This window comes from Bombus pyrosoma, linkage group LG1, assembly GCF_014825855.1.
Source record: "Bombus pyrosoma isolate SC7728 linkage group LG1, ASM1482585v1, whole genome shotgun sequence".
Classification (NCBI taxonomy): domain Eukaryota; kingdom Metazoa; phylum Arthropoda; class Insecta; order Hymenoptera; family Apidae; genus Bombus; species Bombus pyrosoma.
Genome location: NC_057770.1, coordinates 12,062,915 through 12,084,474, shown reverse-complemented (window position 1 = coordinate 12,084,474; position 21,560 = coordinate 12,062,915). Strand labels below are relative to the sequence as shown.

At 38.0% G+C, this 21,560-nt stretch overlaps 1 protein-coding gene across 2 annotated transcripts in view; it reads right to left on the bottom strand.

Moving 5' to 3' along the window:
* The window catches only part of LOC122567064, a 76,506-nt gene that overhangs the window by 15,239 nt on the left and 39,707 nt on the right, over positions 1-21,560 (bottom strand). The window contains exons 1-2 of one of the 2 annotated variants that reach the window (XM_043725179.1): positions 12,959-13,043; positions 10,804-11,193 (exon numbers count right to left, since the gene is read on the bottom strand). In XM_043725179.1, the coding sequence (XP_043581114.1) occupies positions 10,998-11,193; positions 12,959-13,026 (264 nt within the window). In that variant the 5' untranslated portion in view covers positions 13,027-13,043 and the 3' untranslated portion in view covers positions 10,804-10,997. Of the gene's footprint in view, positions 1-10,803; positions 11,194-12,958; positions 13,044-21,560 lie in introns of those variants that run through there. The other variant, XR_006316688.1, reaches the window with a different exon arrangement.

Sequence of the window (21,560 nt, the reverse complement as noted above, 5' to 3'; positions counted from 1 at the left end):
TCTCTGCTCATTAACGACTTTTCCCCTCTATTGTCTCCCTCTTTCGTTCTCACGATCAGTCAAAGAGGTAGTATTATACAATCCGCTTGATATATAATTTCAAAACAGTAAACAGCATCCGTTTGAAATTCGATCGGGAGAAACATTTCACATTTCGTGTGCACCGCAATGCAATTCCAATGAAGCCCTAGCGATTCATTGTCATCCAGCCATCCCGATAATACATATTTCATAACGGGGCCTCTCTCTACCGCAGGCTGTCGTAAGGCCGCAGAAAAACGGCTGGCAACGAGCCGAATGACAGCGTAAAACAAATAACAAATATCGCTACCTGCGTCGAGATAATCGTAACATTTATTTCTTATCATTGGTGTGGCTGAATGTATTCTAGTGTAACATCGACCGCGCTGGACCTCGCTGTAATTAAATGACTCGGTATGAAGTCCGGAGAACGAGCCATGAAGAATGAGGTCTCTGGTGCGAGCGTGTTACGATCCTTTTTTCAAACGATACCGACGCGGTGCTCGCCGTTCATGGTTAAAAAGTTTCACGGTTCGTTCGTTTAAACGCTGCTCGAAAGGCTTGGCCAGCCAGCATAAAGGCCTCGCGAAGTTACATAAACTCACGAAGGGAACACACTAGCGTTACATCAAATTCCCTTCTCTCGTGGACTGTTGCTTCTGACTCACACCTTGTTACGACTAGTTAATTGTGGGTTATTCCTCGTGACAGCCGGAATTAAACGAACTGTCCAACAGCACGGTCTGTCGATTCGGCGTTACAGACCTCACCTGACGGTGAGAGATCAAAAGAGAACGAATCTCAATAGCGCAGCCTTTCCGTGTATCCTTCTCACGCTTTCGATTATCGTTCGACAGATTTTTTATTCCACTTTACTCGAATACTTTGGTGAAATTGCTCGTTTACCTATTTAGGAAACTATGTTTGAAGCCACTTACGTGTTCGACATGATGTTCCGGCTTGTTCGAGTGGGAGGAATGATACGGTGAAACTGCATGCGGAGTATCTTTTTTTGTAGTTACACAATGTAGATCTTTGTTTAAGTAGAATGAAGCGACGGAGGTGTATATTTTTCACCTCCTCTGTTTCTCGTTTTCACAACTGTCGATTCGACACAGTAATAACAGTACAATATTAATACAACAAATGATAAATATTGAAATTTAGGAATTCCTGCTTTCTTACATTTATCGCGATATATCAAATTGTGATATACGCGATGAACGAGGGTTAAGAAATAGAAAATAACAAATTTATTTGATAAAAATTACGAAGTTACGAGGAAATGAGTTTGAAAAATAAAAATTATCCAAAATATTCGACCATACAACCTTTTCTACTTGTTCGCTTTTGTAAATATATTTAGGGCAGTCTGTTCTCTTCCCTGACAAGTTTAAAAAGATACATCGCAAATTATTTACAAATATTTTCTGCAAATTAATAAAATATACATACGTCCTCAATACGTAATATTCTCAATAACAGTATGAAGAAGGGCATGAAAATTAATAAGAGTGTTCCAGAAGGATTAACCTTAGAGAGAAACAAATGGACGTACCAGAAACGGCGGAACGAAAAAAAGTAGCTCACTGGGAAGGCAGAGAGTGTAGGGGTAAAAAAATGGCAAACAGCTGAAAAAAGAAATGCAGAACACACTGAGGTGGGGAAGATGCAATGTGGATGTTGGACGCATCAAACGTACCGCTGCACAGTAGGAAACGCATTTCGGACTTGAAAGGTAATGCAGGGGGAACAAGTTTTCGTTTTATGTTGACATAATCGCGTTTCCTTCCGCTGTCATGGACGATTCAACCGGGTCGCATAAGACGTAAACCTCCACCATGGGCCAAAGAAGACCCTTGTAGTCAGTTCCAAAACTGTGTAAAACGTCCAGGGGTCTGCATTAAGATATACTAATTATCATATTCGTTATAAATATGATAATTTAGTATACATTGAATCGATATTGTGGCAAACGCAAAAAAAAGAAAGAGATTAATCGGTGGGCGTAAAAGGAACTTTGTAAATGAAGCCTCACGAGTTTTTATAGAATAAGAACGAGACGTGTTTTTAATATAGGATTCGACTGGTTATGTTTTACATCATATTCTTTTTAATTGTATTTTGATGTAGATATGCTGTACAAGATTGTGTCTTACTGACTCATCTTTTTTTAAATTTTCTTATCACTATAATTTTTGCATGACGATATCAGAATGAATTACTCTATTTTTTTAAATAACTCAAAATATTACCGAGAAGTAAAGAACATTAGCATAGAAAATATAAGAGGAACATATAAATACAGAGAGCATCGTTAAATTCATTTCACGATTCATTGACCATTCAATTCATGATATAAATACTTTTCATTGCTTTCATTGAGGCCTCTCATACGTTTTCTTTCATACTAAGGATATTTATATTCTTTTTTCATACAACTTTTATCAAACTGATTTTCGGAGAAATAAATTCTAATAGAATTAAAATCTTCGCAATAAACCACCATAAACCCTATATGAAGTACTCAAAGAGTAAACGCAAAAAACGCTTGGTACATTCGATATGAACTCCAAATGGAGAAGAAATGACATTATCTTAAAAAATATCAGAGAGAAATTTCATCATATTTGGGTTAAATATTTTCTACGATCTTTCTTGAACACTCTGTATAATCATCGCTCCAATATTGCTTCAAACTCGGTTTGCGTGTAAACCATACGCATCATCTACAACGCACTTTTCTCATCCGTTGTTCTGAATCATCCTTAAAATTCCCACAGTGGCCACGTGCAGAAGAAGACTGAACGATCGTGTTGAAAGAGGAGAAACGACCACGAGGGGTTAGTTTAAGGGCCTGGTGGCACGAGTCAAGTGGAAGCTCGTTGCCGCAATTATCGCGGAAACGAAACGGCTCCGAGAAGCCATGCGACGCACGCCACGTAAACGAGCAGAAAAGCGAGGAACGTCGGAACGATAGTCGGTGGAAGGAATGCGTCTCCGTTTTATGGAAATTAGAGGAAGGAATGCGCCACGCTTGAAGAAAATTGCCGTCGCAGGAACTCGCACTTCCATGGAAGTCGATTGAATCTGCTGGAGAGTTGCTTCCTGCCGCGTCGAGAATAATTTTACTTCGTCAAAACGAACGATGATTTTATTGTTACTCTTCTTCATAGTTCTCACGATATCAGAGATATTTAATAATTTTTTAAAATTCTCATTGATAAATTTCTTTTCAAGGAAACAAATGTTTTGATTTTAAGTAGGGACAATTCTGAAATGCGTAACAAAAGATTCACGTACATTTAATCAAATTAATACTAAAGTAATACTAAAAGATATCCTTAAAAAGTTTTAATTCCATAGATATCATATACTTCAAGGGAGTAAAGGTTACAAATTTGAATATGAAAAATTTTGGAAGGCATAAGAGAAGTTTGATGATTATTAATTATATAGCCAGCAGTGCTTATGGCACAAGATTTAGAATGATGAAAGACGAAGATACTTGAGCTAATTGATTCGAAAAAAAGGACGCTGCCAATTATCTTCGAGTTTAAAACACATCACGGAGTGCAAAAGGCTGGCAATTAAAAAGAGTTTACGACGTGGTGCGAGAACTGAAACGGTTCACGATGAAGAAGAAAAAACAGCCTCCAGGCTTTCTGGCGCACGATATTGTCCCATGCAAATTGAAGACGTTATAGAACGGCTGAAAAAAGCGGACGATGAGGTAACTCGTGGGTTCTGGAACCTAAGATCTGACGTCGTCTTTTGGCTGACGTCTGTCGACGATGAAATAACTTTATAGACCCTTTCAAAGGCCTCTGTTCAACGTTCCAACCGTTCCTCTTCTTTCTCTTTCCTCTTTTTCCTTTGATCCGTGCGACGCATATTTAAACCGTGCGTTCCATTGCAGTTTTTATGCATGATACTGTACGACATTAATTCTGGTATGTTACGTTATGAGAAAATCATTCGTTCAAGTATTCGTCTGTACGCAAATAGCGTTTCGTCATTGAGATATAGCTTACGATCTAGTATAGAGTGTATCATAATTTCGAGGAATTCTTAATCATCGATAATGCATTATACCTATCGTATTGAACATTTCTATGGAAATTTCTAAATTGCTGTAACATTCCAAACGAATATGTCAATATAGAGTTTCACGGTGAGCAACGTTAATGCTATGATTGATCATTTGTGTATTAACTTTTATAAAGGAAGAAAGGTTTAATATTTTGTTAGACGCTGCCCTTATCGAATGACTTCTTTCAAATGTTGAGGCATGTCGCATTTTACTTTTTTCTACATATTCTGTGTGCTTATATTACCGCGTTCTTCTTCCAGGCGTTGTTTCAACATTTCATTCGACACTGTTCCTTAAATTATTACATAATATCAAGTATTCAGTTAAGAAATATCGTGAGAATAGAAAAAATTTAGTCCTTCGTCCCATTTGTCTTGCTAGATACTTTGGGAACACGATTGCTTATTGGAACTTTCAAAATTTTCTATTCTCGTATATTCATGAAAATATTCGAATATTTTTCATCGCACAGCGATTCGAAGTCCACACCAATCATCCACGGAATAAATACTTTGTAACAAGCTGGAGATCTCGTAGAGGACGCCGCGCCGCACTAAAAAACACAGGGGGTCTGTAGCCACCCTTGGCTTCGTTGTGACCGAAGATTATTCTTCGTATGTGAGTCGCGTCTGGTCCCTTCATTAGAATAATTGCGTACCGCAGGATGATTAAGTACTCCCTGCGCATGCTTAGACGATGCGTGTACTGTGTACATCGCCTTTTCTTCGAGTGGGCATCGATGTCTTTTTGTTACAAAGTACAGCATACGAGTTACGTACGTGTTAGTTTCTTTTCGATGCTATCAACCCCCATGAAATGAGATCAAATTGTTTCTTGTAAATTATGTACGTTATTTATGTACCTTAGTTCTTGCGAAATACGAAAATCTAGAACAGTTCCTTACGTTTGATAGTGAGAAAATCTCGAGAAACGATGACTTTTTGTTAGGAAGTTTTACGTATTCGTATTTTTAGTGTTCTCAGTTAAAACATCGTTCCATGATATTATGCAATTTATTCACCTATTCCAAATATAGGGAAGATTCTCGTGATTAAAGTTACGGTAGATACGAGCTCATTTGCATGTAACTGTTGATCTGAACTACTGATATCATTTCTATTATTACCATTGCCTCGCGATGACATCAGCTCATTCACGAGTTATTGCAACGATGGCCTAGTATGATGCAATTTTAATCAAAGCCGGAAGGTTGCTTGTCTAGGCAAGCAAAAATCCCTCGACTATACTTGAAAAGACGGTAAAAGAAAAGAATGAAACGCGTTTCGGCACATGAAAGCGATGCCCTTTACAATAGATTCATTATGCGTGTCATATCGTAAGCCCCGCATGTAAACGTTTCTTTAGAATTATACTCAATGAAGAAATGTGTAAATGAAGTGAGCTTTCCCACGAATGTTTAGTCGTATCTATTTCAATTTGACTGAAGTAATTTCTACTCTCAGCCAATGAAACTGCTGATTTTCAATTAAATCCATTAAAGTTATGTCGTTTTTGTGGATATAAATTAACAGATCAATTAACATTTATTCCTTCCATGCTTTTAACATCAAGCCTCTCTTGCTCAATAATTTACGAACTAATGACGTTAATAAATCGTCAAATTACAAGTTGCGGGACTTCTTTACGATTCTACAATTTTTCTACAACCAAATAAGATGATCAGTTAACTTGTAATTTGTAAAACTTATTCGTAAGATTACATGCAACGTATAATTTGTGACCTGTAATATTTCACTAATAATATTATTTCAATTGTGACACTCCAGTCGATCTCGTATTAATTAATAAATAATTAACAAAATCAAGTTACCATTCGACAATTCTCACGATATAACCACTTCGCCTATATCTCCTCTTTCACAAACCTTAATTCTAATTCACCTCAAACTCTAATTTCTCATTCAACCCTACTCAACCTAGGCTACGCTTTCAGTGACGCCATCTTCCCGCGAGAAAAAAGGAGGAGGCCCCATTAATTCTCTCCTTAAATCGTCGCAATGACGCTTCAGCTGCGATACAATGTGAAACCATAAAGATAAGTCGGAGCGGGACCCGCTCGGTACACCGTGTCATAAATTCCAACAAATACTTATTATCCTGTCCGGCGTGACACGTCCACGCACCTTCCCGACTGAATTCCAGGCGATTGCCGCGCAGCTGCATGTGCATCGGCCCGGTTGCAACGCGCGCGCGCAAGAAATCCAGAGAAGTTTCACTGGGCTCGTTAAAAGCGGCCACTCGCGTCGTTGTTTGTTGCTTCCGTTTGTTCGTCCCTCTTCCTCCAACGTTCTACCGTCCTCTGGCAGTCGTCTCACTTTTACGTCCTGGTCTCGTCCGAGTGTCATTCCTTCCTTCTTCGCGTGCACAGATGCACAAACCTGTACAAAGCCTTTGTTTGTTAATGTAACGCGCTTCTTCTCCGTCTTCTTCGCTGTACACGCAACCGCCCCGCTCTCGATAGGCCCCTTTTATCCTTCGATGATGCGTTCATGTCCGGCATCGTGTGTGGCGATTTTTCATCGCGAGAAACACTCAACCAGCATCGAACATTCTCAAGTTTTTCGGTTACCTGGGCTCTGTCTGCCGAAACGTGACGAGATTTATGAACGATGAATATGTTGGAGCAAATGACGCGGTGCAGACAAAAACACGGCATGTATGTACCTATGATGTTGGTGGAGGAGTATAGAGCTAGAGTAAAGTAGTTGAGAAAGATTTGAAAATCTATTTAAGTAACAACGTTAACGAAGATCATGATTATACGAATTAATTCCTAATTGGATGATGAGTTGTGAATTTTTGCCCGTTTTTCAAGCACGATGTGATACAGCATCAAATAGTAATATTGTAAGACAAATATAATGATTTTCAGGAGCCAATAAAAATATTAAACGTAGTATGTTTTACAGCCGTGATGATACTGAAATCGTTCTCTTTATGCCGCTTTACTGTATGCAGAAAACGGCTGAGTAAAGATTAACATTCACATTCGCGATCCGTTGGTCTCTATCAGATGTAGAGTGGCAACGCGATGTTCACCGTTCGATCCTTCTCATCATGCATCTCCAATTGTGTTGCTCACTAACAGTTACTCAATATTCCTACGATTGTTCGATCAATTTTTTTCATACCATCGTTTTCAACGGTTATAATGAACGCTTCAATATTCTTACATCGTATTATATCCCACATTTAGACGTTTTCATTCAGAACTGTCATACCTATAATATTGTCAAAAGGCAGAACACAAGAAATTTGAAATTGGATTTGATGACTCAACATGTTAAGTTTATTCGTATCTGGTGATGAAATAAGTACGAAGTCCATAAAATTGCAAGAATGGATACCACGTTCGAGCGTTCACCAGATAGCGGTCAATTATGATCTCTCAGGCGCACCGTTCGCCGAGTGACACTCGAAAAGCACTGGTTCCAGGTACTTCTAACAACAATGTCTACACGAAAGTGCATAGGTCGAAACATTGTACCGTTGGACCACCTCGTCGCGGCAGACCACGAAAGTGTATCGTTGCCAACGGAAGACAGCCTGCCCCAGTGGCAAGTTTAACGTTTCATACACGAACCATAGAAATCACGATCTTTAAAGTCCTTTACGTGCAACATACGTCCGTGCTAAAGTGTAGCCTGACGTCTAGGTGGTCTCAGTGTCTCCTCGATCTCGAACCGGAGTCAAACACAGGGCACAAAAGCTTCCCTCGTTTCACGATCATGCTCTATCGTTTTGCTGTTATGAAATCGGACCTTCCTCCTGTATCGTATGATTTCATGGAAGATCTTCGCTCCAAACACGGTCCTCGTTTTTCCCAGCCGTTTACCAAGATTGCACTTTCTTTACCGTGTTTTTCATTTTTTCTTTCTTTCTTTGTTATGAACGAGTGGTCGATGGTATTGTCGATAAGACTTTACACATTGCTTATGTTTAGGGAAATCGATGAAAACGAAGAGGTAATTTTATGGCGTGGATTTACACGAAGAGGATAAAAATAAAGCTAGTAAACGGAAAAGGAAAGTCGATTGCATGGTAATGGACGAGTCAATGAATAAACACACTCACTGCCAGTCATATTAGAAAACGAGCTTTGACTTTCTAACGCGGTGCATAAATTTCGTAAGATCTTACTCATTGTTTGTAACGGGAGTCGAAAGTTCATTGCATTCGTGATAACTTGGAGAACAATATGAATTTCGATGGATGTATCGAACTACGTGATTAACGTAATTTTAGCTCATTTATATTCGCTTACGTGAATCATTTCTTTAATATTTATCAGTTGTTACATAAGAATCGTCGGTTCCAGAATTCAAAAAAGCTGCTCTTACAATTTCTTTTCAAATAGCATTTAAAGAATTACCTAGAAATGGACATCTTTAACCTTCTTCAAATGCTATATTTATGTTTTCGGCAACTTCCGTACCATTTCTTTCTGAATTAAATTTATAATCATCAGCCCATTAAATTTACAACAGACAATAACAGAGATTATTTGGACATTTTTATGATAAATCTTTTTAATACTGAATACACGCGATTTATAATAAATTTCTTCTTTTATAATGTGGCTGATAATCGACACATAAACGAATAAGTATCGAACCGTCGTATTCAGACTTTGCAGAAACTTCATATACGCTAACGTGACAGAAAATAATATATTTGTGCGTGCATAACACGTCCCCTTTCACAAAGAATATCTAACTCATATATCTTTCCCCATGAAACACAATCGAAACTCTACCCTTCAAAGTAACAACAAAAGGGAAAATAGGAAGGTAGAAAAAACAAATTACAGACGTTTATCTTTTTATAACTGAAAGTAATTGAAAGTCATTTAAGATGAGGTAAAATGTATAGCGTCGTGTTTTTAAGACTGTAAGAGCTAGAATAGAAGATTAGGAACGTTCGGTTGGGCGATGATAGTTAATCTTAATAAGAGAACCTCCAAAAGCAGAGAGATCATAAATTTTCCGGGAAAGATAGATGAGTATCTGACGAAGTTGTAGGCGGCCCGCTTATCACGGCTGCTTCATGAAGATGCAATGACGCATTAATGCAACGACACGCTTTGCATCAGCGATCATTTCCTTGCAATACTCCCGAAGGAGGCGTTGGGCGTTCCCGATCACGGTGGCTGTCGAGCGGACACCGACCAACGCTTCCACGTTCGAACCACACAGCGTTGCTGTTTCCAACGCGAATGCATCGCCAATTATTTAACATCCTTTTCCTTGTACGTGAAATTCAGCTAAGGTTTGTCCAAAGTTTGATTGCACGTATATACAGGATGTCGCCAAATATGTAGGGACTAATCGAATATTATTGAATAGAATATATCTTGAATGTTAATTAAATTTACAAATCTCATATAATGTAAAAAATAATAAATATTGAAATAAAAAATATAATTATTAAGATAAAGAATAATAAATTTAATTAGTAGAAATGATAGAATTATTAAGAAATAACCATTATGGTATGAAATAAAAAAATCGGAAAATATCTGATCGTATAATGTTTTCTACTTGTCTGCTTTTAATGATTCTGTATAAAGATATATGGATAGAAGCTTCTTTCTTTCCCTCTAATATATATATTTGTATATGTGTGTGTTTTTTTATTTTCATTCTCATGCCTCTGAATGAACCTCTGAATGAAGGTTAATAATATAATATTGGTTAATTTAAATATTTAAATCGCCATAAAGAGCTACTATACTTTTACGCAATAATCTTTAAGTAGCGTCTGCTGTCATAATTGTATGAAATTTGACGAATAAATATATTTAAGCAAATATGAGTACTTACTTCAACGATCAATTTGAACATAGTATTTACCTTCTGTTTCTTTATCTAGAATAAAGTTCAACTTATTTAATGAAATTAGATGTAATATACGATATTACCTTGAACAAATGTAAAAGAAAATTTCAAGGGGATAATAAGATTTTAATTTAGATTTTATTATGACTTAAGCACTTACTTAGTTACGAGTTAGGGTTATAAATATGACACCGAAAATGAAAGATATTAACATGTTAGTCATTACTTCGCGGGATGAGTCATATAACGCGCAAAGAAAGTAATATATTTACAATGCATTCGCTATGGCTATGAGGAAGACTGAATAAACAATGCTCTTTGTCAAGCAACCGTGCCAATCTGTCATTGCTGTCCATGAACTTTGAATTTAAGAAACATCGAGTATCTCGCCAAGTATAATTTATGTCGAGGGCAACAACCTATACTTTATAACTCACGTAAATCATCAGTGTATTCACTAAACTTGATTTAATGGCTAATTCGATTTAAGTAAGTACCTCGACCCATTTTGAAAATTAATTTACCAAGCTGGACCTTATTAAAAATTTTTCACCAGAGATATACGAAACTTTCGAAAGTATCCCAACTTTTGTGTACTTTCACGTCGCAATTTGAAAAGTGGCTTGATTTGAGTTGGTTTTTGTTGGTTTATCCAAATTATTGGAAAATGAGCCTATCTCTTTATCATAGCAATCCTCTTAATTATTTCTTGCTTTTTTATATCACCTATCCTACAAGTTATTGCTAACTCATTGTCACATCTTCGACTTCAAAATTCATACATAAATTAATGCACAAAACGATTTCTTTAATATTATTCGTTCTCCTTACGTTTCTTTAGCGGCTTGTGCGTCGTATTATCGCGTTGGAGGACAAAATTAGAGCTGCTTCCTTGAAAAGGCAGCCATTAAGGAAAGCTCGTCCGCTAGTCGTGGGAAGGTTTAACGTTCCTTCGTTGTAGTACCGTGAAGAATCGTACAAAACGTTCGCAGTGAAATTGGTTTCAGGGCTCGCGTCGCACTCTCTCACCTCTTCTTTGCCCCCCTTTTAGCACTCGACCCCTTTGCTTCTTTGCCTGGTTGCTCTTCTTGTCCTTCTATTTCCGTTTCTTCTCGTTTCTTTGCCCTCCTTCCTTCACGCATGTCTCTCGACCTTGTTTCGTTTCTATCTTTGAGACGCTTAACCTTTAATGACGCGACGCCGTCAGAGAGCAATGCATATCTGCAAGCAAATATACATGTGTATATGAGTAATGTTGGTCATATCAGCCGTATGTTGGACGTACAAATTTCTAATCGATGCATAGCACATAGCATGAAATCTGGATTCAAAAAATAGAAAGGGATTTCTTTATGTTTCGTTATGCGAATCGTTGCGTATGTAACTCGTATTCGTGTAATGATTTACGGGAGACTAAAAATCCTTCGTGCTATTATTTTGTACTATTATTGTTTCGTATCTGATCGAGATCTGTTATAATTGAAATCGAGTATTTGAATCGCCGATCACGTAAGCACGAGCTCGGCGAGAAAAGAAAGAACTAAAATGTATTCTCTTTCACCTTCCACCGACCCAATTCCTCGTAGTTCAAACCTTTACTGCTCATAAATCTAAGTCAAATGCCCTGTGAGTTAAAAGGATGCATATAAAATGCGTTTCAAACTTCAATCCTTCGGCTAGAAATATTTAAAATAGGTCGACGTCGTCCAAAAAGGAAAGTCTTGGCTCGTAAATGTCTAATCCTCGAAGATCGGTTCTGCTAAATTCATCTCAGTGACCTCGTTTACAAAAAATGGTTGAAGTACGGGCTTTGAACGCGGAACAGGCGTTTTCAGAAACGGGAAGGTGTCGACGAGCCCGCTCGTTCATTATATCTTCACCGGGGTTAATGCACCGTCCACAATCACAAGATGCACGCACCTACGTGACCGGCTTCCACAAGCGTTGACACATCCTGTCGCGAGCCACACCTGCGATGCGATGGCTACGATATGTTTGAAAGCGTTACGATAAAATTGCGGGAAACGATCGGTGGCAGGAAGAAAATATTTGCCTCGTGCCGTTCTACACATTTTTTGGTCCCTTCGTTCCTTATTCTGTACGCTAGAGGAATAGTGCTTCTATGGTGTTTCTGTGGAGAGTTTTAATCTGTTCTATGGAACAACTCACGTGTGTTATTTTTGTTGATTTCTTAATTGTAAAATATTCTATATTTTTTCCCATGCAATTGTACAAAGCGATACTCGCGTTTATTCTTTCCTTGTCTTTCATGAATTTTGCCAAAGTGTATAATTTCGACCCAGAAGTAACTTGTCAATTTATAAAACTCTTCCACTTCTATAGCACTGTTCAAAATCATTTCATTGCGTCTAATGAAATCTTCCTTTCACCTTTTATTATTTTAAAATTATGGTTTGGATCAGTTCTACGAGATACCAATTTTTGAAACAATTAATATCGTATCGAATTAATTAAGTTTCGCAAAGTATCCATTTAAAAGTTAACACTAAGCTTACCAGGTCCGGTCAAATGATCACTTTCAAAATTTAATTCAAAGTTTTACATTCACTGTTATTTCTTTCGCTCATCTAACTTTATGTAAATCCTCACATTAACAAAAGTCGAGAAACTGATTAATCATTTAATATATTACCGGGTCTGGTAAGGTTAGTGTTAAGGGTAAAACAATTTTCCTTAGATTCTGATGGAGTTATCTCTAAAGAAGCATTTAACTGCATTTCGAATGTAAAATCAAAAATATCTAATAAATTACCCAAGTATTCCACTTCGCTGGAGAAGTTAATAAAGAAACTTTCATTCTAGAAGATTATCGTCGACATTCTTGCATTTTGAAAAACATGTGCAACGTGAAAGTACGTTGGTATGTTAGTTACGAGTTTATCGCGTGTTCTTCTAGAACCTTTATAAACGAGGAAAATGTACAAGATCGCTTCGAATGATACGATGGTAGCAGGCTGTTTATTACCTGTTAACGGGTGACACTTCTTCATTCTTTCGATCATTCATGAGCTCATTCAACATCGCCATTGTCATGCTTGCTACACCATTCAGCTCTCGTTTCACCAGGTTTTCCACCGTGAGCTCGAGAACGCTGACTGGTTTTTGTCACGCGCGGATCTCGTTAAATTCCATCGTCAGTCTGCTTTATCGAACCCTCGGACGAGATCCGCCAACTCGATCTTGCTTCACATGTATATTATATAATTTTGCCTTCGTGCTTCTGCCTTTCATCCAATGAACAATGTTTATAGTATTCCATGATGTTTGCAAGCTGTTGATAATATGTATGCAAAGAGCACGCTACCAAATTTTTAAGAACAGATAGTTTATTTACTTAGAATGTTAAAATCTTTATACCTAGTACATTGTACTTTGTTTGTAATAGATTCATTGTAAAAATCTAAAGAAAATTATTAAAGAAAGCTTTGTCTCATATTTTTTACAAAGGAGTGTCTTACGTATTTTACATATTTTATGTACTTTTGTATTTGTATTTGCGCTAGTATATTTTCGCACATTTATATGTATTTGTCATAGATTGTACTCTCCTATGATCTCAGATAATGATTCACCTGTAGATTCATAGTTCTTAGGCAATTCGTTGGTCGCCTACATAAAAACCACGGTAACGATATATTTCCGACGAGAACATTTCCAATGAATTGTTCTTGAAATTCGTTCCTTTCGATGAATATTTCTTTCTGTTCCCCCACATTTTCAATATTTTTCGCCTCATCTAAACGCATACAACGTCCAGTTACAAGTTACAACGTTTTATCAATAAAACACGACAGTACGTCAGAAAATCTATCTCATCTTAATTTAAAAAATATTTTACTCGATATGGGACGAAAGTGATGTTACACGCCCCGTTGCGACAGAAACGCTGGAAAATGGACGATAATGGCGGTCACGTCAAGCCGTTGATTAGAAGCGACCAAGATTTTTCGACTTTCGACCATTGTGCAACCAGGTCGGATGAGATTGACGATACCTCGTCAGCAGTTACCAGTGAGACAATAGAACGTCTGATGCTCGCCTCCCTTCGATTTCTAAACACCTTCGGAGAACAACGGCATCGTCGTTCACGCCTACACGATCCATTGTCGTACAGGGGCCCCGATGATGACTCGTATACCGCGGAAACTGCCTTTCGATGGAGACCCGCTACTCATCCACGATATGTCAATACTCCCTTCGGAACTAACCGATGTCGTTCGATACGCGAAATATCTCGATACACGGAAACTGTCGACCGGATGATTCAGAACAAACTCGACCACAGATCGTCGTGGGTGGTTCTTTGTTGCAAAATTGTACAAACTTTAAGGCGAATATTTTAAGGCACTACTGATGATTTCTTTTATACAATACAGCGACCGAAAATTCTGTAAGGACGATGTACATATTTTTTGATAAAGTCTTACAATTATTCCATTCTAATGATAAGTTTGCGTATAATAGCATTTTGGAAAAAACTAGAAAAAACATATACGTAGAAATGGTTTAGAATAGAAAGAATTGAAGATAATGATTTTATTTATCGACACGACAACGCTCCGTTTCATACATCGAGATACAGGAAACAGTGTATTCTACACGTAAATAATTTTAGGAAAAGTTTATGCCAATTGCAGGCAATATAATTGCATTTGTAAATTATCAAACGCGGTAAACGAAGCATGCGCATTTATTGCTAACAAAAACGTAATTAAAATGTGATTTTGTCAATGCTGAGTTGCATTTTTAACGTAATTAAAAAAAAATGGCAATTATAGACGCTGCTAATACGAGAATAGTGAAGAAATTATTGTTAATTTTAATTTTATTCTCACGTTTCCTAAAATAAATTTTACTTTTCTTGTTACAACCGAAGTATATGTTTCTTTTTTTATTTTTCCAAAATGACATTATACATAAAATTCTCATTAGAATGAAACAATTATAAGATTTTTACCAAAAAATGTTAGTTGCCTTATGGAAATTTCGGGCACTGTAGTTTAGTTTATTTGATTAATTTAGTGATTAAGAAGCATTTTAAATTCCCTCCTCCTTTAGATAGTGAATAACATAAAATAAAAAATTACACCTAATAATATTAATACTAATATTTATTTAGAATAAGACAGAGTGAATTTAATGTAATAATGGAGTACCTCCATTAATGTGTTTTATTTAAAAATTCATACATGTGTCTGTTTAAAATTCCATATAGGATTACAAATAACGATTTCAAACAATCATAAAAAATTTTATTGAATAATATTTTATTACGTTTTACAAATTAGAATGTATACACGATCATGTGACAAATTGTTAAAAAATGCAAGTACAGTTACGGAATATTATATGCATAATATTTAAGAACACATGAAAAGATATGACCATATTTAGGATACTAGTTGCACATAAGAAATGATTCCATTGTACATTTTAGCGCAATCTGCAACGTTCAGAATATTTGAAACGTCGTTTCATTTGCATAATACAAAGTAGATAGGTGCAAACTAAGTAATCGAAGAAGTATGCAAGAAAATTCAAAGTATCCGTAGATTTTAATGCTAGGAAAAGTTCAAATGAAATTGAAATTTACGAAGACAGCGAGTTTTAAATCATCACGGGTTTACGGATACGCAATCGGGAGAATATTTCACTTACCACCGGTTGCTAGTTAGCGGATCTCTTTCGCAAAGTTTATTACAATCTTCGCGAGAAACACGGCGGAGAAATCTCATTTGAAACTTTTCACAAGCCATCCTCTCCAACGTTGTGTAGGAAAGTCGTTTCCGTTCTCTTTCTCGTAGGTTTCGGTAAAAGTTCTGGAGAAAATTCTCGTCAATTTTGCCACATATCATGCACTTATAATACGTGACCATCTCGAAAAGTCCAAAGAATATTTCTTCCAATTACCATAATTTATCCACGATGAGGCCGAAAACTCCATTACCTCTTTCCACACAAGGAATCATTCCCTCTTCGTATATTACAAGCGAAAATTACTAATATAATCCTTCAACCCACACCAGCTGCCAGCCAAACATCAAGTTATGTCTCACAAAATAGCAAATGAATCCTTTTTGAACCTTTCTTATCGATACGAATTTCATTCGCACCTATATTTACAGGGTGATAAAAAAAGAGGGTGCAGAAGCGAATGAACGAAGTGATTTAAAAATCCTCGTAAAACGCAGCACTGGTCCCATTGCAGACAGGGTTAATTCACTGTCGGCGATGCGAGTCGGTTGTCGTTTTACGAGGCACAATCGTCATCGACTGTGAAGGGTCCGGGGACGAAATCGCTTTAATCGTGGACGGACGTTAAAGCGTGTCCCCAAAGCGGTTGGAGCACGGATTGCGTAGCGCGGCGCGGTCGTAAACTGTGAAAGTCGTATTTCGACCGTCTGCGGTCTGGTAGGGCGCGCAGAATATGGACGCGGCGATATTCGAGCGTCCGTAGCAGCTGTCCGATCGGTGATATCGACGCCTGACAGGTCGTCAGGATCGAAGGGGGAGCCGATCGACCGCGTTTAGCGTGTCCGTGTGGCGTGGCTCGCGCGAAACCGCTGCGTATTTGCATAATAAAACAGCCTTCGGCCAGGTGATTCATCCTGATACACCGTCCGGACGACACTCGAGGCTCCAGGGGCCAGCGAACTCTTTACGACTCGTACGGAACCTGTCTCGCTAAGACGCGAGTGCGCACCTCTTCTGCCTGGTTTGGGCCGGATGCAAGAGAACAAAATCAGACCAGTTCGATCTCTTTGAGACGGTTCGAGTTTACTTGCCGACCACGTGCGAACCTGACGTTTGTTACTGCATGTGGGAATTGTTTCGTGGATCGAAGTGGAATAGTGATGCTTGTAGATGTTTGCGGTTATCGATACCGAAGATGGTCGACTGAAACGTTGCAAGCGCTTGAGTGACAATATAACGGAAAGATGGCACTGAGTTGACGATCTTTTATGTGGAGTGTTCTTTTGCTATGAAGTGAGATTGAGTGTGATATTTGGTGATTTATGAGAGTGAAATAGAAATTTATTTATTCTAATCATGTTAAAGTGGTGGATTTGTGTGTAGAAATGGAATAAAATTTTTGCGTAATTGTTACGTACAGAGGTATTATATGAAACGGTTTAATAGGAATTTGGAATGAATAATGACGAGGTCATTAAGATCAGCTATATTGATTTTTTATCTAGCACAGAAACAAAAATAAATAGGAAACTGAAAAGAAAGTATAGTTAAATAGAAAAAATATTATGATAGGAATACTGTTAAAAATCTGCATCATTAACGTTGAAAATAATTTCGATAATCCTTAATTATACAGAAACTTCACAGCTGGATATCAGGAGGCTCGCTGACGTTCTTTCGTTATCCACAAAAGTATCTGAATAAAAATCGGAAGAAAAAAGTAGTAAATTGACTCGAATGCTTCATTAATTAACCGCAATCGATGTAGACTATCGCAAAAAAGCAGCAAGAGTTTGATTAACAAACGTTCCACCGTATCAAATTTTACCCGATATGCGATAAATTAAATAATTTAGAGAAAAACGAACGGCCTTATCAAACGGATGGCCACGTGCGAAGAAAAAAGCTGACTCTCATACGTAGATGGATCGCGATAGCGGATTAACTGGATCGATTGCGTAAAAAAGTGGATCAATATAAAAGGAACAAAACCGAACCAGTTTCCCGTAGTTGCTCGCATTTTGAATCTATCTATGAACGTACACGTCCTTCACTATCTCTGACAGCTACATTTTTTAAATCTAAACAATCTTAATTCATTAAATTTATTGAACAAAAATCCTCAACTAAACTCGAGACTTCCTCTACTTTCCTTCGAAAACTCTTCTCATAACATAAAATAAGAATAAACTGTATACATTGTTATCGACGATCTTTATAATGTAACATAATATTAGAGAAGATCGCCTAGTGCTCACGCCTCTATCGCTTCCACAATTAAAATTCACACCTTTAAAAAGCATAAAGTTACAGCTATCGTACATTTTTATGTGAAAAACGACCATGGTAATGTTACCAGGTGTGCTTTTTTTCTTTTTGTATGATATTCTATTCGCGATATACTATGCAGTATCAATTCTCTTTTTTAGTACAATTTTTTATTCAATACAATAATTATATATTAACTAATATATACTACTCTTTAACTAATAATTATTTATTTAACACAATACACACAATGCAGTATATAACATACGATATGGAGGAGATATATTCGTTTCGCGTACGTTTGTATCGTCACTAATACTATTAGCTGGTAAATTACTACGCAAGAGGACTTAGATATCGGTAAAGATCTCCTTAATTTTCTATCCCGATACACATTGGCTTTAACATTCTTATTGTAGTTGTGAAATAATTGTAACAATATCTACCTTTCCTTGATCATCAGCCCCCCTTGGTGTTTTATATTACAGTCAGCAGAAGAATGATTAAATCCCCTACGTTTTCCACATTCAACTCCCCAAGGTATGCACGGTTCTATCCAATGGAAAGACTAACGACCACCCCTGGCACGCAGCAAGCCGCCGCATAATTCCGATATTTTCTACAGTGGTTTTACAGCATATCGATGCATCTATATAGCAACGTGTTCGTGGATAAATGCGCGACGAAGGCGAACAAACAGGAACAAAGTCACTTTTATGCCCGACCCGGCGTCCCTGGCGACGGAAGTCGAAGAACCGCCGGCAAGTTTTTGTCGAATTGGCCGAAGCATAACGAGTGCAAAGTGTTCCTCGAAGACCGTGGCGACGTGAATAACATTCTCCTGGTTTTCATTGAAAAAAGAAAGAAAAAAGGAAGGGGGAGACTGGTTGCGAATTATTATTCCCTTTTGTTCGATCGCGAAGCGACGATCAATTTTCATCCGGACGAATAGATTCTGTAGGATGTTGCAGAAACTCGAGAAAGATTCACGTGGGCAATGTAACCGTTGGTATACGTTCCCTCTCTGTACTGAGAGGTCTATCAGAAGTCCATTAAGTCCTTTCGCTATATGGGCACACGCACGTGGGACACGCGAACACGCGAGCGCACCCACGCGTCGCGTTTCGCGGATTCTCCAATCGAATCGCGATACGCGTTTATGGTACGTAGAAAAGGATTTTCTTATGCTCAGGGTGATCTTTCAAACGGTTCTTGAATCAGTGCTGCTGCGTCGTGTCTCGACTTTTTTTCACGGTCGACTGTGACAAATTAGCGTGTCGCGAGATTTTTCGCGGACAGGGTGAAGACACTTTTTTCGGCCCACGTATGTAGGTCCTTGAAAGAGCATACTGCGACAAGTGAATGGAAGTTAGTTTCTTGGAATAGCATCCAGTGATGCGAATATATTGTCGTCGAAAGGTGAAATGCCGCGTCCCTCGGAGGATTATGAGTAATGGTATTTTAATACAGTAGGTGTAGTGAATGTAGAAATTTGATACCTTTGTAGTTTCTCCTTTAATGATATTAACAAACAGTTTTCTACGTTCTACGTGATATTTATGACTGAAATCGAAGTATAAATATATCGAGAGGAAATTAGCTCCACTTCAAACTGTCTGCCACATAACGTGTAATACCATCTTACCCTTATCGATATTACTTAAAATTGTATTTAGTCGTTTCTACGGATATTTACAACTATATTGTATCGTTAAGACATTCTAAAAAACGCGATCCATTGCCACCAAAATTTCTCCATTTCCAAAATCCTCATCTTCGAATACAACGATCTCGTTTAATCGAAAAGTCAAGATTCAATTTCGTTACTATCGTAATTACTCAAAGCACATATACCTGCAATTTCCATCGTTCCTCGATGCAACCACGTCCAAGAGAGGAAGAAAAAAATCTAGCTAGGCGACGCGCTATTTCATCCCTCATGGTTCTCTGTTCAGGATCGATCGTACTTTCCAATCGACTTAATCTCGCGTAGGTGGTGCGCGCGCGATCAAGAAATTTGCTGCACGCCGGCCACGCGGACTCGACGATCATATCGAGCGAAAGCAACACGCACACCATCTAAGTTGCAAAGCAACGAGGAAGCTATTGACGATCGACAGGGCCGACGTGATCGTGGCGCAGCTTCCGGTATTACATTTGCGACTATCGAGCCTGAGATATCGACGGTGGCACGTATCGATATTATGCAGCAGGAGAAATACGAGACCGCATAGGTGTTCGGTCTCGCGCGCCAAGTGTACCAACGTCGTCGACGACCGATATCGACGTAATAAAGGATGTCGTCAAGACGCTAGAACAGGTAGCGACAGCTTCTCGATACCCTGTCTCGCGACTTCCCGATCGAATCGGGCTTAAATCACGTTTACGCGTGACTATGCTTGGAAATTTGACTTCTTATCGTGACATTAGATGGTTATTGCGGTTGAATTGCTTTTGAGAGGTTTGCGAAGTGTGTAAGTGTAGTTTCTCCTTGAAATTTGCTGAAACTCTATTATATTGAAGCTTCTCCGATATACAATTTAAGTAAGTAAGAATATAGGATGGTGAGGATACAGGTTCGTTAATAGAATTACTGATCTGGAGTATGTCTCCAATATGGAGTTGTATGTATAAATGATAATAATTAAGATAGTAGGATAAAAATAAATGGTACGTATAATTTATCTCTGTGTCCTTTTTCCAAAAATGATTTGTAGTAATTTTTCTATTTCATTACTATGGTTGTTCGTAACAAAACGTTTTTTGTACGTTTCTATGTTAAAACGATTTCTATCAACGCCAGTCTACAGAAACAAATTTTACTTTCATACAATTTGTGGAACGTTTTGACAACGTCTGATGCTGTTAGAAACATTCGGAGACACGTTATAAAGAAGAAAAATATAAAATTCCTGATAGCGTACAGTGAGGGGCAGTTTATTTTATTCCTCAAAAACAACGAAGATGTTTCAGATTTTGTTTTTCCTCGGAGGCTCTTCAGATGTGTTTATATCTCGTTGAAGTGAAAATTTCCTATTTTTACTAAATCACGTAACAACATCCACCGGAACAATGTAAACTTATTCACACCTACGCGAATATCACCGTAGAAATTTCGTTGGAAAAATCGGCAGGAACTCTCTCGAAACAGAAATGGCAGCAACGTGTATAGAAGCTCGAAGTAAGTTCAGAAATTATAGAGCCACGATGGAAGTTTCCTGTCTCGGTTACGTGCAACGTCAGTCTCGGTTCTTCGGACAATGGAGAAACATGGTTTCAAGGCTTCAAGAGTTTGAAACGTTTTAATGATATACAGGAACGAAACGAACGCGGGGGCGTACGGATCTCCGGTAAATTGATCTTTCTAACGACTAATCCGACGAACAGTACCGTCCTTTTTCCGCAGAAGGATCTGTGACCTTCTATGGAAGCTTGTGCTCGACTGTGGCATTTCAGGTATCTCCGAATGGAACACGACTTGCATTCCCATTAGCCGAGTTGCCTTGAACTTGATTCGATCGTTCTTTCGTGTCGCATGAGTTGCTCGAGCTATCGATTCATCGTTACGCTCAACTCGTTACCATCGTTTCATTGTACTTATACGA